The sequence below is a fragment of the Chiloscyllium plagiosum genome, unplaced genomic scaffold (assembly GCF_037043375.1).
Source record: "Chiloscyllium plagiosum isolate Xiang-an unplaced genomic scaffold, Cpla_swu_hap1 HiC_scaffold_20, whole genome shotgun sequence".
Classification (NCBI taxonomy): domain Eukaryota; kingdom Metazoa; phylum Chordata; class Chondrichthyes; order Orectolobiformes; family Hemiscylliidae; genus Chiloscyllium; species Chiloscyllium plagiosum.
In genome coordinates, this window is record NW_028270158.1 from 18,923,278 (window position 1) to 18,940,366 (window position 17,089).

The window sequence follows — 17,089 nt, forward strand, 5'->3', positions numbered from 1 at the left end:
AAGCTGAAGCAAAGTTAAGCATATCCTTGGACTAAGGAAAGTTTGGAAGAAGAAAATCCTTCTTGGAAGATATATGTTAGAAAAACACTGAGTAAAAATATGAAATTGGTCTTTTAACAAACTGAATTACTATAGGCCAAAACATGCCAGTGCTCAGGACAGTTAAGAAAGGAAGGACAATGCTTAGCTCCAGTAAACTGTAAAATGATGCATGGCATGAGCGAGGCTTAGGAGAATGGGAAGTAAATAGAACAATAAATATATTGGTTTATGTTGTTAAGTATTGGAAAGTCAAAGGCTTTGAATGCAACCTTCATGTGAAAAAAGCTGCAAATGTTGCAAAAACCTAAGTGATTTCTAAAGATTTGACTCAGCAACTATTTCATAATAAGTATCATGAAGAAAAGACAAAGTCTGTTGTTCTTTGCAGACAGCACAAAATTATATGTAGACTCTAACTGTAGGAGTGGAGCTACCAATGATTCATCTTTCTAATTGTCAGATGCACATCTCTCTTAGGTGACAAGGGAGTTGTAAATTTGGGTATTAAGTAACAGTATATTGTTCAAGAATAAATTTATCATTGTTATGATAGAAGAAAACTCTGGAGCAGTATCATATAACAATCCTGAGACAAAGTCTAGTGCAGCTCTGTAATATCATTACTGTAAACCAATTCAGCAGTGACTCTTTGAATAATGACCAAGAGACAATGTAACAAATCTGTCAAATTTTACAATGCAAAAATTGCTAGTTGAGTTTAGCAGTAATCCTAACGAACTTTGAAGTAATTTTGTTCTATAATAATACTTCCAAAAATTGTATTTCACTGTTTACGACCTGGAAAAAGAAAAACAATCATGGAAGTAGTTATGGATTATCTGTGTGTTAGGTTAATTTAATGCTACATCAGTATGAGCATCATAAACAGCATAATATAAAATAATCAACATATAGATTTGAGGCTTTATATTAATTCCGTTGTGATCTCTATATTAATGTATTATGTCCATTAATTTCTACACAAGTGTTTTTTTCTGTGTTGGCAGGAGACAGCACAAAGGAATAGATTCACTAATGGTTTACTAAAGAGGCTTGAGTGTGATACTGCAGAAAGGTACGGTATTTCTAAAAGTGGCTGCATAGAGTTGATTCTACGTAATACTTCCTTTTGTTCCGAAGACAACACGTTACATGGTACACTGAAATATTATAGTCATGGGTTATAGAGGTCTGCAGTACAGAAAAAACTTTTTTCTCTTCCAATCAAAAACAACTGACTAACTGTTCTAATCCCATTTGCCAGCATAGCGAGTGTACATCTAAATACTTCTTAAATGTTGTCAGGTTTCTGCCTCTACCATCCTTACAGGTAGTGAATTCCAGATGCCCACAAATAATAAACTGGTCAAGAAATAGCTGCTATGTTTGCTTGTGTATTTACCTCACAAAGATGCTGTTAATACTAAACCAATCACAATGACAGTATTATTAGGGAAATGAGGGGCTTGGCTTTCTAAGGAGTCGCAATCTCTCAGATTTCTACTTTGCTTCTGTTCAATGTCATAAAAACTCCACTTTTCTGACAGGAGATACCGATAATGGCTCCTTCGGAAATGCAGAGCCGCCAACCTTCTATCCCAACAGTTCCCACATAGCACAGAACTGTTCAGGGAAAGCTAGCAATGCTCCCTTTTTCACAGCAGTCAGGTGCGCTATTCTGAAGTCCAGAATCAGAGTCAATTTGACCAGGTAGAATGCCAAAGTGAAAGGTGGCATGGTAAGTGACTGAGTGTTCAGGGAAGTCAAGATGGTTGGAAGATATCAGACCCCATAATGGGGGATGTTGGGGCCTGCAAGGTGGGAGGGGGTTGGGTCCAAGATCTTCCTTTTACCTCTTAATATGACAAGTAGTATCTGGAGTGACCGATTTGCTGGCCCATCTGCAGTCAGAAGCACTGGGGCATCTGGTCAATACTAGTTGTAGTGCAAGCAATTGCTTACTGTTTCTTCTTTTATACAAACTGAGGGATCCAGCCAAATCTTACATGCATATTGATGTAGTTTCCCAATCATATGTTATAGATTCCCCCCAGATAAACAACTCTGAAACTATGAGGACAGTTATTGACCTGTATTTGAAATATATTGCACAAATGTTAGGGGCAGAAAGAACATTCCCAATAGTTTCAAAATATATTTATTGCATGACTGTTAGGATATCATAATGATTTCTGTAATAATTATATTTTCATAAGAGATTATTGCATAGCTTTGACTGATGTACAAACAGTAAACTTTTCTCTTACCAGCCTGATGTGTCCTTCCCTCAACTGGTTCACTCCCGGGTCCATTTCCAGCAGCATTGAATGCTGACACACTAACCACATAAACTGTATAGCTGGTTAAGTTTTTTAAGCGGACAATGTTCTCTGGGAGAAAGAGGATCTTCACTTTTTGTGTTTCGTTCTGCTTTTGAAGCTGCCAATAGTGGATCTGTAATTGAATTATTCACTGTTTTGATACCAAATTAACAATTGTAAGATCTGGAGATAAGATGGGCGAAAGAAAAAGAAATTCACTTGTATATGTAATAGCCATAAAATATCATTAGCTCAAGTGTTAAGTTGACTCAAGTGCTCATCCTAAATCACCATTATCAGAATGGATTACTTTTCTGCAATCCATCTCCACAGGTCTGGTTATGAACAGCTGATTGCCCATTCTCCCTGAGTCAGCCTAGACAAGTGACAGCAGGCTGTTCATTCACAAAGTCAGTGGCTGATCCTGTCCAAGAATCACAAGGACCTACAGCACAGAAAAAGGCCCTTCAGTCCATTGAGTCTGTGCCAATCAAAAACACCCAATTATTCTAATCCTATTTTCCAGGACTTGGCCTTAAGCTGTGTATGCCTTGGCATTGCCAAATGTATTCTGAAATATTTCTTAAATGTTATGAGAATTTGTGCCTCTGCCATCCTTACAGGCACTGAGTTCAAGATTTCCACCTGGGAATTTCTAGGTGGGAATGTTGTTCCTGCTATCCCCTTTAAATCTTCTGCCGATTGCCTTAAATCTATGCCCCTTGGGCGTTGATCCAGCTAGAAGGGGAAAGGTTTCTTCCTGTAACCTGTCTACATCCATCATAATTTTATACATCTCAATTATGTACTCCCTCAGTTTCCTTAGTCTTCGAGATGAGGAGATATTACTTCTTTTAAAGGGAAGAATCTGTGCAATTCACTCCTTCTGAATGTGGTGGATGCTCGGACCTTGAGCAAACTTTAGGGAGAGATAAATTTTTAAGTGGTAGTGGGTTGAAGGCTTATGGAGAGCGAGCAGGGAAGTGGACTTGTGATTATGTCAAATGGTTTGAGGGATGAATTGCCTGCGCCTTCTTCTTATATTCTCTGTTCCAAAGAAAACATCCCAGGATATCAATCTCTCTTCATAACTAAAACTCTCCAGCCAAGGCAACAGCTTGGTAAATCGCCTCTGCACCCTCTCTTGTGTTATCATATCCCTTCTGTAATGTGGATTCCAGAACTGCACACTACTATCGAGCTGTGACTTAACCAGTATTTTATACAGAACCAGCATAACCTCACTGCTCTTAAATTCTATGCCTCAGCAAATAAAGACAAATATCCCATATGCCTTCGTAACCACCTTATCTACTTGTCCCACTACAAAAGGGATCACTAGACATGCATACCCAGGTCCCTCTGATCTTCTGTGCTTCCCTGGATTTTATCAATCACCATGTATCTTGTATGTCTTACCCAAGTGTATCACCTCACACTTATCCAGACTGAACTCCATTTGCCACTGATCAACCCATCTGATCAACCTATGTCTTCCTATAATCTAAGGCTATCTTCCTCACTATACACCACCCTACCGGTTTCCATATCATCCACAAACTCAATTATTAACTCTCCTACATTTGAGTCTAAATTGTTTTACATCATAAAAATTAAGGACCCCAACACTGATCCCTGTGGAACCCCACTAGACGTAGGCTTCCAGTCATCAAACATCTGAAGCTTACCACATTTCTAGTGATGCTGATTTTAATCACTGATAACCCAGCATACTAAGGCCATTGTATGTTACTAAATCCATCCTTGTCTGGGATCTACCAAAGCAATGCTGGTCCTGGATAGAACCTACAGCTTTTCTGGTCTGTGTGGCTCATGCATTAACTACCTTAATTATAAGTGGGAAGCATTTATCCTTGTTGGGGTTTTGGAGGGTTCCTAGCCAATCTCTGTCATAGTATGTCAACTCTTCCTTGTGTAGCTAACAGTAAGGTGCCTTGCTGACTATAGGGTAATTTATAAATGATGACAAAGTGTTCTAATATGCAGCTGCAGGCAATCTTATTCCTGAAGTCTAAATAATTCATTCATTGCATTTCTTTTGTTTGGCTCTCTCTTACTTTTTATTTTTGCCACTGATTGTGTCAGATTGTCGGTTTGAAGAGGGATGTTCTTATCACTAGTCCCTTATTGATTTGTAAATCCTAACCTGAGCATCGATATTTATCAACGTCAGTAATTTGAGGCCTGTGAAAAATTAAGAGTCTTTAAAACTCTACGATATGGACCCATGCAGGTTATGATGACAAAGATATAGAAATGCCTGGTGAAAGTTATTGTAAAGATAGCCCTGGGCCTCAATTCTTGCCATCTATTTCAATAGCATGTCGTAAAGTTGAAATATGCTGCAACTGTTAAAATAATTAGCAGCATTCATGTCAGTGACTCACTACATAAGAACTCTTTGTAAATTATGTGCATTCCTACACCTCGAGTTTTATTTTGGACAGATTTTCAAGAAGCAGGTCTCACATCCAGTTACTATTTTAAGCTATTTTAGGTTGCAGAAACTGCTTACCTTTAACTTAAAGTGTTTGAAATGGGTTATCAGGAGAGACATATACAATTGAACTTAAAAATGGTCCTTACTGTTTATTATGAAATAAAGCAAAGCACAATAACAAGCACATGTGTTGTTTAAGAAAAACTAGATGCAGATTATTAAAATACTTCAGGAAAAGCAAGGGCACCAATATGACCCCTTGAATTGACTCTTATAGAAATTTATAAAATAATGAGGGGTATAGATAGGTTAACTGTAGTTGTCTTTTCCCTCGGATGGAGGATTTCAAGACTAGGGGACAGATAGTTCAAATTTCAAACAATTACAATAAATGATGAGCAAGGGATGTTGATTTGTTAACTTGAAGGCCAAACAAAAAGATTTAGCAGGATTGCCTCTTTTTCATGTGTTTATATCTTTGATAAATTTTTTTCTACAGTTGCATTTTCATGAAATAGTCTTAATCAGGCCTTGAGATGTCACTCTCTCCTGCTAACATTTTTAGTTAGCAACTTAAAGTTGTGCACAAATAGTTGAAGAATTTGGATGTAATTCACAACACATGGAAAAGTGGTACTCTAGTGCCGTGGAAATAACATTTTGCTATCATGACTTCATTGAAACTGACAGCAACTTTGGAATCCATGGACGTGCAGAATAATGCAGAAATCCAGAAGTTGCTGTTAATGATTCGTTGCCCTTCCACAGAGTGTCCTGTTGAGACAACCTCAGAATACAATCCCAAACTTCAGTGAATTCCACTTTCATACTGTTAAATCTCACTGTAAAAGCCCTTCAAAGATGGTGTGAGATGTAAATGGATTTGCAACGGTGTACAATCTTCACAATTACTGAATGTCAAATTAATCTATATGATTAAGAACACATTTAAATTTTCTTTTAAATTATATTTTAGTTTCTATCTTAATCCAACTATAATCATTTATTTCACTATCTGAAAAATTAAGTTAGAAGGGAAGTATGTTCAGAACGTTAACTTCCTTGTTTGCTGTCTATGATACTTTGAGACTGGCAATTTACTGATATCACTTCTGGATAGTTGGAGATGTCTTTGACTTGTTGCCAAATTTGAACTCTAATGGGGAAAGGGGAAATCCATGCCACAGAGATTGACAAATCTTTATGATCACATTTCTTGAGGTCAGGAGTGATTGCTGTCATTTTCTCAGTGACTCTAAAATCCAGTCCTGACTGTTTATATTTTCAACTGCAGTAAGTGCTGAGTAAACAGTGCAACACTGCACGTGTTTTAAAATATAAAAATGAATTACATGTGCAAACATTTTTGCGAACACTTAAAAATAATGAAGAATTCTTTAAGTTGGATAGATGAAAAACTATTAGAATCTAGAGTAACTAACATAACTCAGTAGACAGAAATATTTAAACTGAAACCTCTGGAAACAAATAATCCGATGACCTTGATACACTACAGCTATGGCACTGAATGCAGCCTGGGCTAACAGCAGAACTGGATAATGAAGAAAAGGATGCATGCTATCGCCTCCAGAAGAAGCATTGTCACCAAGAAATAAAATTAATATTGTTCACTGGCTTTATATGGATGAATTTAGCATCCAGCAGACTCATACAGGTCAATGATGCATTCACCCTTTCACACAAACTGGGCAACTTCTACAAAATCTAAAATGTCAGAATATTATAAAGTAATACAGAATCTCAGTAGGTCTGGCAGCATCCGTGAGATGCAGAGTTAATGTTGTCAGTTCAGCATGACTCTTCTTTAGAACTAGAACAAAACTTCAGTTCTGAAGAAGTCGTAGTGACTCAAAACATTACCTCAGTTTCACTCCACAGATGTTGCCAGACCTGTTGAGTTTCTCCACCATTTTCTGTGTTTGTTTCAGATTTCTAACATTTCTGCTTTTATTATAAAGTCATTTATCTAAAACAATTCTGGGCTGTAATGGAATATTAGTGGAATATTATCAGCAAACATAACAAAATTTATAAAACTGTTGAAGTTATTTCTAACTCTAAGAGATCTCACTTAGGTCAACCACCTTACCTTATACCCCTGTATTTTGCCATTCTGGGACTCTGCTGGAGGAGGATCCCATGTCACTTCCAATCGAGTTGCTGAGAGAGGATGCAGCTTTATATTCTGAGGACCTCTTGTAGGGACTGGTGGGGAAACAATTCAGAGATTCAGTGGTGGTCAAATGAAGCAAATAAAGGGACAAAAAATGCAAAATGGATCTTTGTTTCCCTCCCTCTGTTTACCTGCTTCTCCAATGTAGACCTCTTTCGGACTGCTAGCAGGACTCTCACCCACTACATTAAATGCTTTCATTAGAATTTCATATCTTGTGTACTTCTTTAAATCTGCAGGGTAAAAGACATGAAATCTGCTGTGTATATTTTAAATAAATATAACCATAACATTTGCCTGGTTACACAATGCTTCGGAGATGGCAAGAAATAGGAAAGTGAGAAATGTTCTCTCAGAAAAGATGAAGAGCTATCTGATGATCTCTAGTCATGTTGGATTTCTTGTTCAGAAAAGACGCACATGATACTATTCGTTTGCCTGTCGCTTTGAGTTATAACTGAGCAAAGTGAAATTTAGCACTCTTACTGCTTCTGGGTACCAATTCTGTCATTCAAACCTAATTAAACACAGTACTAGCCAGTACGTCAATGTGTCATCTTCCCTGAGTATTGCTCCAATTTACATTTCTTGCATAATTCGAGAAAATCTGGAATGCTTGCTAAATTGAGACATTGTTGGACCTTGTATTGTTTCCAACTAAACTCACACTAAAATGTTATGTATCTGTAGTAGTCTGTCATACTCATGAATTTAAAATATGTAGATTTATTTGAAAGACTATAGAATTTGCATTTGCACATTAGGTTCTGCAATATGTTAAAACATGCACAAGTAGAGGAAATTCTGGTACATGTGCTCTTTAAAGTATACCAGATACCAATCCTGGTCATAACATCAGTAAAAGTATAAAAATATAGTGCAGTTGCTTCCCCATACAGGAAGGCAATCTGATGAGAAAGCTGATCAAGGTCAACACACACATAATGGTGATATATAGAGTAATACTGAACAGAATTTGGTAGACCCCTGCCAAAACCACCCCACTACACCTGATGTGAACTAGATGCAATGAAAAATCTCTGCTTCATCATGCTAATACAGAAGATGACTAGCAGAAGCACTGACACTGCAAAGTTGACATACCATATATTGTAACTACACAGTTAACCCCCACAAAGAGATTATATAAACACTGGGCATGACTAGGGAATAGTTTACAGTGGGAGACACACTGTTACCAGTTGAAAGCATAATTTTTGATAGATTACATTTAACACATCGTTTTCTTTTGATTTTAATCTTTACTACCCAGTCAAATGATCTATACAGAAAAATGATCACATTTCAATAAATTCCAAATCTATTAAATCATGTTTTAGCAAGTTTTTTTTAAACAGAGCCAGATGGTTAATAGGAATCAGGCACCTGGCTTATTGCATAGACATATTTTTTAAACATCTGATAGCTGGCAAAATCTGAGGAGAGAAAAAAAGGAGGGCAGGGTACATATTTCAGTACAATAGCATGACTGGACAGTGAACTTTATTATCTTGCCTGAGGAAATGCACTGAGATACTGTTTGTTTCAAAGCAAAATCAAATTAAGTTATTTGTGAGTGACAGTGACAGGGAAAGAGGAGTCATAAAGGGATCAGTGTGCAGAGCGATAGAACATCAAGCAGACAGAAGAAATAAAATAAATTATAATTACTTATTTACAGCAAGAATATTTGTTGAAGTCACTTGAAGTGGTTAGACTTTACCTGTACCTAATACACTTTTCACACCGTAGACAATTTAGCAAAGTGACACATTACTTTCGAGCAATATGATAGAGTACTTACTTCAAAACAGGAGATGGCACAGCCAAACCTTTGACTAAATCCAAGTGTTCCTAAATACTTGTAAAACCTGAGCTATATAAAGAAATATGATCTTGTAAATGAATATTAAGGTAAGGAAAGTGTGTGTCTACACTTACGTGTTAGCTCGAACTCTGTTACTGTGGAGCTGTTCACTGTCTTGAAGCTACTCTCAGCTATGTGAGGTAAGCAAAGCAAAATAAGTTAGAGTTTAGATGATTAGTATCTGCAATGCTAACTAATAATGAGGAGAGCAAGGTTCAATTAACAACACAAAAAAGTGACAAAGGTTTCCTGTAAAATATATTTTTGAAATTTAAAAAATCCAGTTCAGAACAGAGCTAGCAACACCAGGAAAACGTCATAATGACATCTATGATGAGCAAGTTAGACAGATTACAAAACAATTTAAACATGTGAAGTGGAGTTTACTTCTCTGTGTATCACAAGTAAAAATTGGCCGTGTTTTCAAATCAACATCATACCCAATGCATGACATCTGTGCTGTTAATTAATATTGCTCTTTATACAAGGCATTTTGAAACTAATAATTAATGCCTTTACTATTTTTAATGAAAACATCCCAAACACCTGGAAATACTTTTGTCGAGTCAGACAAATTTAAACAAGGAGGCCACTTCAGTCCATCGTGCCAGTGTTATTTTGAGATCAACAATTAGAATTATCTATTCCAAATATATTCCTGCTCTTCCCTATATTTTTCTTTAGCGGCTATGCTTCTCCTAAATACTGTAATTGAATTAACCACAATAGCTACTTATGGTAAAATATTGCAGATTTAAATAACGCACTGAATTAAGCATTTTCCTTGAAATCTCTTTAGGTTGATTTTTGAAAGCACTCCTGATGAATCCTACTATCAATCAATGATGATTAGAAACAGCCTAATAGAGTGGTAAAGGGCACATGAAATTTATCTAGTTTTAACCTTAAATTTATATCATGTAATGATTCGTCGACAGTGCAAGTATTAAGAAGTGCTTTAACTATTTACCCTTTCAAACCTTCTCATTATTTTCAACATTTTTATTAGGTCTTCCTTAACCTTCTATGTTCTAGTGAAACACCTTGATCCTTCCAGGACAATCAACATAACTAAATTCTCTCTCTTAAGTCTAGTCCAGTAAATCAGTCATGTATTTTCAAATTTGGATTTGTTTCCTAGAAAGGAGTGCCTGGAATTGTACAGTGTATCGATTGCATTTGAACTTAATATCTTGTAGACTTTTAACATCACCTTTTTGTTTCAGTAATCAACACCCATATATAATATATAATAAATGTAAAAATTTAGAATTCAAGATGCTTTTTTTTTATGTATTTATCCAAATCTAATCCCTTTTTTCAGATCAGTGCATGCTACCCTCGAGATAGTTCCACTCCTTACCAAGGAGTTTAGCATTTATGATCTTATTTTTCTCCTTTATCTCATTGTACCACCTCATTACAAAATTGCAGAAGTTTTACACTGCAGAGGCCGCCATTCGGCCCACCACGTCAGCATCAGCTCTTCAAATGAGCATCTTTATCAGCTGCCAATTTCCTACTTCTTCTCAAATACTCTTGTATATATTTCTATCCAAATAATCATCCAAAATCTTCTTTGATACCTCAATTAAACCTGTCTTCACTAAACGTCAAGGCACTGCATTCCACATCTAAATACTCGCTGAGTGAAAACATTTTTTCTCACATCCCATATGCTCATCACTTTTTTAATGTATATTTATTGAAAAATATTTACTCTTTTACAAAAAAAGACAAGTTAGAAATGTACAAAAATACAGAAAAGTAGAAATAATATCAGATTATATGAATATTAACAATAAACTACCCACTACTCTTCAAGATACAATCATCTCATATTTACTTAACCCAAATTAAAATAAACTCAAATTAAATGAAATAGTATTACATTAAATTACAATCCAATTACATTAAGTTACATTACTCCACTCACCGCACCTCCACCGAAGCTCCCGTCCACAGGAGCAACAGTTATTATACCCGTACTTACTAGGCCTCTTCCCCCCAGGGGCCCCCGGATCAATATATCCGGCTCGCATGGCTATATAAAGGCCCTAATCAGTACCGCTGATAGATCCATGTCCATGTAATTTAGAAAGGGCTGCCATGTCTTATAAAATTACTCTGTTCTACAATGCACCATACTTCAGATAATCTTGGGGACGTGCTCCATCACAAGTCTGCGCCACCCCGCAAGACCTGGAGGTTTTTCTAATATCTATTTCATGAGAATGTTCTTCCTCATAGTGTGTAAGAATGTTAAATAACCTCTTCCCGTGCTCACCCAGAGAGGGCAGATTTGATAGTCCCAGTGGGCAGCACAGTGGTTCAGTGGTTAGCACTGCTGCCTCACAGTTCCAGGGTCCCAGGTTCGATTCTAGCCTCGGGCGACTGTCTGTGTGGAGTTTGCACATTCTCCCCGTGTCTGCGTGGGTTTCCTCCGGGTGCTTTGCTTCCCTCCCACAGCCGAAAAGATGTGGTCAGGTGAATTGGCCATGCTAAATTACCAATAGTGTTAGGTGCATTAGTCAGAGGGAGGTGGGTCTGGGGGGGTTGCTCTTCGGAGGGTTGGTGTGGACTTGTTGGGTCGAGGGGCCTGGTTCCACACTGTAGAGAATCTAATCTAAATGAAGGGATAGCAGATCCTCCTTAACTTCAATTCACAGAATCTTCTCCAGCTCATTCATTATGGCATCCCAGTATCCACGAATCTTGTAGCAGGCCTAAAAGCAATGTGTAAAGGTGCCTATGCTGATTTTACGTTTGGGACATTTCAGGGAAAATCCTTTTTTAAGCTTTGCTAACTTCACTGGTGCCATATGGGCCCTGTGGAAGATCTTCAATTGCATCGCTTGTGCTTTATTGCATATTGAAATTTCTTTGCATTCCCCCATATATCCTCCTATGTTTCCGATGAGATTTCTTCCCGAACACCTGACTCCAGATCTCACAGAGTGTCTCCCAAGGCACTCCCTCTCTGCAGATGGTATATGGTACTAACTGAGAGAGCACCACCACATCGGAGCACTCTCCTCTCTGTGTCTGACTTGTAGGGCTGGGCCAAGAGCATGGTCTTCTTCTGTGTATAATCCCTAACCTGAAAATATTCCCGATTAGGAATCCAATATTTCTGACTTAATTGGTTGAAAGACATGAAGACCTCTCCCTTGAATAAATCTCCCAAACAACAGATTCCCTTAATCTCCCATGCTCTAAAGCCGGAATCCATTGACCCCGGTCTGAATCCTGGGGCTCCCACTAATGGTGTGAACGGCAAGGTCTTAAGCAAATTGCCCTCACCCTGCCGCAATATCCTCCATGCTTTCACCGTACTTATCATAATCGGGGTCTCACACTGCTCAGCCACAGATCTCATCTTGTCCATAAACAGTAAGTTTACGAGGGGATATCTAGCCTGTGAGGCCTCAACATCAAGCCATATCGACCTTGAGTCCTTAAGCACCCATTCACCCACATATGACAACAAGGCACCTACCTCTTCAGATTTGGGAGATCCTAAAATTTATTAGGGAACCTTGTCTGGACCGAGTGCCTTACCACCTTGGAGCTGCCTTACTGCCTCTTGCACCTACTATACTGTCAGAGTTGAATTTAAAAGAGAAGCCTGACCTGCGTTTATACCGAGGCGGTCCAGGTTGCAAAAAAGGTTTCTATTCTCGCTACTCCATCCCCACAGCCCTTTGACCGATATAACTCCGCATAAAATCTGGCATTAATCTTTTTCAGCTTGCGGATGATATTGCCAGTTCTCTCCCTAATAGACAGTGGACCACTTTTCCAGGTAAGCCAGGTATCTACCTGGCTTATCCTCATAGTTGAACAGCCTTTGCTTTGCAAAGGGGACCCCTCTCTTCACCACTTTGTGAGCGCCGTGTCCAGAGCAGCCCGGAGAGCCGTGATCCGTTGTGGTCTTGTATAATATGTTGACTCGGCTGCCTTCAGATGGGCCTTGAGCATCCATTAATGTTCTCCTCTCTGCCTCGTTCTCATTGTTTTTTTTTAGATATTTTTATTAGAAATTTAACATTTTTACAAGTTTACAAAAGTAAACAAAACTCTCAGATATAAACATTGATATACAATTAGCTCAAATATACAATAGCCAAAATTTGACAAAAAAAAACAAAACAACAAAAAAAAACCGAAAAAAAAAACAACAAAAAAGAACAAACAGACAAAACTCAACTATCTACTAATCTAACCTACAACTAACCAGGGTGTATATTTAAGTCTCTTACATGCTCGGGATGTGTTAACATCAGATATGATAAACCCGTATTCGTGCGGGATTCCTCCCCCGAGGGGCCGCGGACCAGCCAGGTCTGTAGTCTCAATTAAATAAAAGCCCTTGTTAGGATAGCCGAAATATCTGTATTTATGTAATTCAAAAAGGGCTGCCATATTTTATAAAATAATTCGGTCTTTCGGTGCACCATGTTTGTAAGGAAGTCAAGGGGAATACATTCCATAATTAGTCTGTGCCAATTTGAAAGTCCAGGGGGGCCCTCCGCCACCCAGTTCATCAAAATATTTTTCCTTGCACAGAAAGAAAGAATAGAAAATAGTCTCTTCCCGTACGTGTCCAGGGAGGGAAAGTTCGAAAAGCCCAATAGGAGAGATACGGGGTCCACTTTTATTTCCGTTCCTAAAATTTCTGTCAGGGTACTTGCTACTTTAGTCCAATATCCACGGATCTTATGACAGGTCCATAAGCAATGTACAAGAGTGCCCACCTCTATTTTGCATTTAGGACACATTGGAGATACTCCTGCCTTAAATTTTGCCAATCGAACCGGTGCTATATGGGCCCTATGAAGTATCTTCAGCTGGATAGCCTGGGTTCTGTTACAAATAGTAATTCTTCTAGCATTTTCCCAGATATCATTCCACGTTTCTGTGGAGATTTCTAGTCCCAGATCCTGATCCCATGTTTTAAGCAGATTATCCATATCTCCCGATACTTCATCATGTAGCAAATGATAAATATTACTGACGGAAGATACCCCCACTGGTCGTAGGACACTACATTCTCTATCGGATTTATAAAGACTATCTAATAACGTAGTCTTCTTCTGTATAAAATCTCGAATTTGGAAGTATCGAAAGAGGTCTCCATTGGGTAATCCGAATTTCTGACGCAGCTGTCCGAAAGACATCAGGACCCCATCTTTAAATAAATCCCCGAGACATGAGATACCCCTGGCTCTCCAGAGTTTAAAAGTGGCATCTGTTAACCCCGGTTGGAATCCCCATGCTCCCACTATCGGTGCATAGGGGGATGTTTTATGTGAATTACCCTCATTTTGCCGCATTATATTCCAAGCCTTGATTGTATTCAGTATTATAGGGTTTTTACAGTGATCTGTAATGATTTTCCTCTTGTCTGAGAATAAAAGGTTAATAAGTGGGTATTTTACTTGAGAAGCCTCGATGTCCAACCAGATTGATTGTGGATCAGACAAGACCCAATCAGCTATATAACTTAATAGGGAACTTAATTGATATTTCCTAAAATCTGGGAAGTCCAATCCACCCCTTGCCTGTGGAAGCTGTAGCTTCTTCAGCTTAATGAGGGGCCGCCTATGGTTCCAGATAAAGGAACTCAGCCAGCCGTATAATTTACATAAAGCTGTCCTCGGCAGCATCACCGGAAGCATTCTCATAGGATATAGGAGACGGGGCAGGATATTCATTTTGATTAATGCTATTCTACCCAGCCAGGAAATTGGCAGGTCTCCCCATCGCTGGAGGTCCTGCCTTATCCTTTCCAATAAATTCACAAAATTAGCCTTATACAACTGACCAAATACTGGAGTAATAAAAATGCCTAAATATAAGAAACCCTCCAGGGACCAGCGAAAGGGAAAAAGGGAACCGTCCGCTAAGCGGGGTATCACAGCAAGGCCACCCATTGGCATAGCCTCCGATTTTGAAAAATTAATTTTATAGCCTGAGAATGCACTAAATGTATTAATAACTTGGATTAAGCGGGGTATGGACATCAAAGGGTTACTGAGGAATAGAAGAACATCATCTGCATAAAGGGTAATTTTATGTTTACCTGTACCAATCCTTGGGGCCACTATATTAGGATCAGCTCGTATAGCTTCTGCTAGTGGTTCAATTATTAGCGTGAATAACAATGGTCAGAGGGGACATCCCTGACGGCAGCCCCTACCCACACTGAAGCTATCCGAGCCTAATCCATTGGTAACCACAACTGCTTTGGGATCACTATACAATGTTGAGATCCATTTGGTAAACACCTGTCCAACACCAAACCTCTCCAATGTGTAAAACAAATATGACCATTCGACCCTATCAAATGCCTTTTCCGCGTCTAATGAAACCACTACTCCTGGTATCTTTCCCTGATGACAAGCTTGAATCATATTCAGAGCCCTTCTAACATTATTGGATGATCTACGGCCCTTAATAAACCCCGTCTGATCCTCCTTTATAATATGTGGCAGTATCCTTTCTAATCTCAGTGCTAATGTTTTAGAGAGGATTTTAAAATCTACATTTAGCAAGGATATTGGTCTGTATGATGTACAATCTTCTGGGTCCTTTCCTTTTTTGAGGATAAGAGAGATATTTGCCTCTTTCAGCGAAGGCGGGAGACAGCCCTGACTATATGCATAGTTATACATGTCCATAAGTGGACCAACCAGTATTTCTGTAAATTCTTTATAGAATTCAGCTTGAAAGCCATCTGGGCCCGGCGTCTTACCATTTTGAAGGTGCCTAATTGCATCAACTATTTCTTGGGGTGTAAGAGGAGCATTTAGGACCGATACTTGTTCCGGAGTTAGGTCTGGAAAAGTCAAATTTTTAAAAAATGACTGCATCCTCTTCGCCCTATCTTCACAATCCTGTGATTTATATAACTCAGAATAGAATTTTCTAAAGGTCGCATTAATCTTTTTATGATCATGAGTCAAAATACCCGTACTTTCCTTGATAGACATAATAGTCTGAGGGGCCTTTTTTTTCTTTGCAAGAAATGCTAAGTATCTACCCGGTTTGTCGCCATATTCATATAATCTTTGCTTTGCAAATAATATTTCCCTCTTAGCCGTTTGAGTAAGTGTAGTATTTAGAGCTGTCCTAAGAGCTGTAATCCTTTGCAATTTAATAATAGAGGGTCTATCAATGTATGCTGTTTCAGCCGCTTTTAAGCGGGTTTCAAGCAAACGCTGTTGTTCTCCTTTTAATTTCTTCTGGGTCGCTGAGTAAGAGATGATCAAGCCTCGCGTGTAAGCTTTGATGGTCTCCCACATCATTGACGGGTTGCTAGCTGTACCTGAATTAATTTCTAAAAAAGTTTTAAATTCTTGAGAGAAGTACTTTACAAATTTACTATCTTTCATTAAGAAGGGGTCCATACGCCAATGCCGAGGGGATGTCCCACTGTTCCTCGCCTTAGTTTCCATATATACAGCAGCGTGGTCAGAAATTGCTATATTACCTATTTTACAGGATGATATGGAATTTAAAAAAATTGAGGGGGCAAAAAACATATCAATTCTGGTATGACATTTATGTGGATTAGAGTAGAAAGAAAAATCTCTACCCTGTGGATGAAGACATCTCCATACATCTACTAATCCTAATTCTTTGTTCAGATCCATCAATTGTCTAGATCTGGGAGATACTCCTGCAGTACTCTTGGGAATCCTGTCTATTTCCGGATCCATAATACAATTAAAGTCTCCCCCTATAATTATATGACGGGCATCAAAAGCCATCAATTTTGAGAAGGCTTCCGTTATAAATTTAAAGGGGTGTGCCGGGGGGCAGTACAAATTTAAAATCCCATATTCCTCTCCATTTATGAGAGCTTTAATCAAGATATATCGTCCAGATTCGTCTTTTACCTGCTTTAGGATTTTGAAAGGGAAATTCTTCCGAACAAGAATAACAACTCCCCTGCTTTTTGAGCTAAAAGAAGAAAAAAAGGCCTGATCAAATCCGCCCTGTCGTAATTTCAAGTGTTCTTTATCTGACAGATGCGTCTCCTGTAGGAGAGCTATATCAACTCTTTCCTTCTTAAGATTTGATAATATTTTCTTCCTTTTAAGTGGCGAATTACTCCCTTTGACATTCCAGGTGCACCACTTAACCGATTGATCAACCATAATCCTCTGGGCCAATCCGAGACCCCTCGGGAGGGGGAA

The 17,089-nt window shown here is 38.4% G+C and overlaps 1 protein-coding gene across 3 annotated transcripts in view; it reads right to left on the reverse strand.

Moving 5' to 3' along the window:
- The window catches only part of sdk1a (sidekick cell adhesion molecule 1a), a 932,616-nt gene that overhangs the window by 69,409 nt on the left and 846,118 nt on the right, over window positions 1-17,089 (reverse strand). For all 3 annotated transcript variants that reach the window (XM_043711904.2, XM_043711902.2, XM_043711903.2), the window contains 4 exons: window positions 8,960-9,016; window positions 7,150-7,251; window positions 6,935-7,050; window positions 2,310-2,496 (listed from right to left, as the gene is read on the reverse strand). In XM_043711904.2, the coding sequence (XP_043567839.2) occupies window positions 2,310-2,496; window positions 6,935-7,050; window positions 7,150-7,251; window positions 8,960-9,016 (462 nt within the window). The remainder of the gene's footprint in view (window positions 1-2,309; window positions 2,497-6,934; window positions 7,051-7,149; window positions 7,252-8,959; window positions 9,017-17,089) is intronic.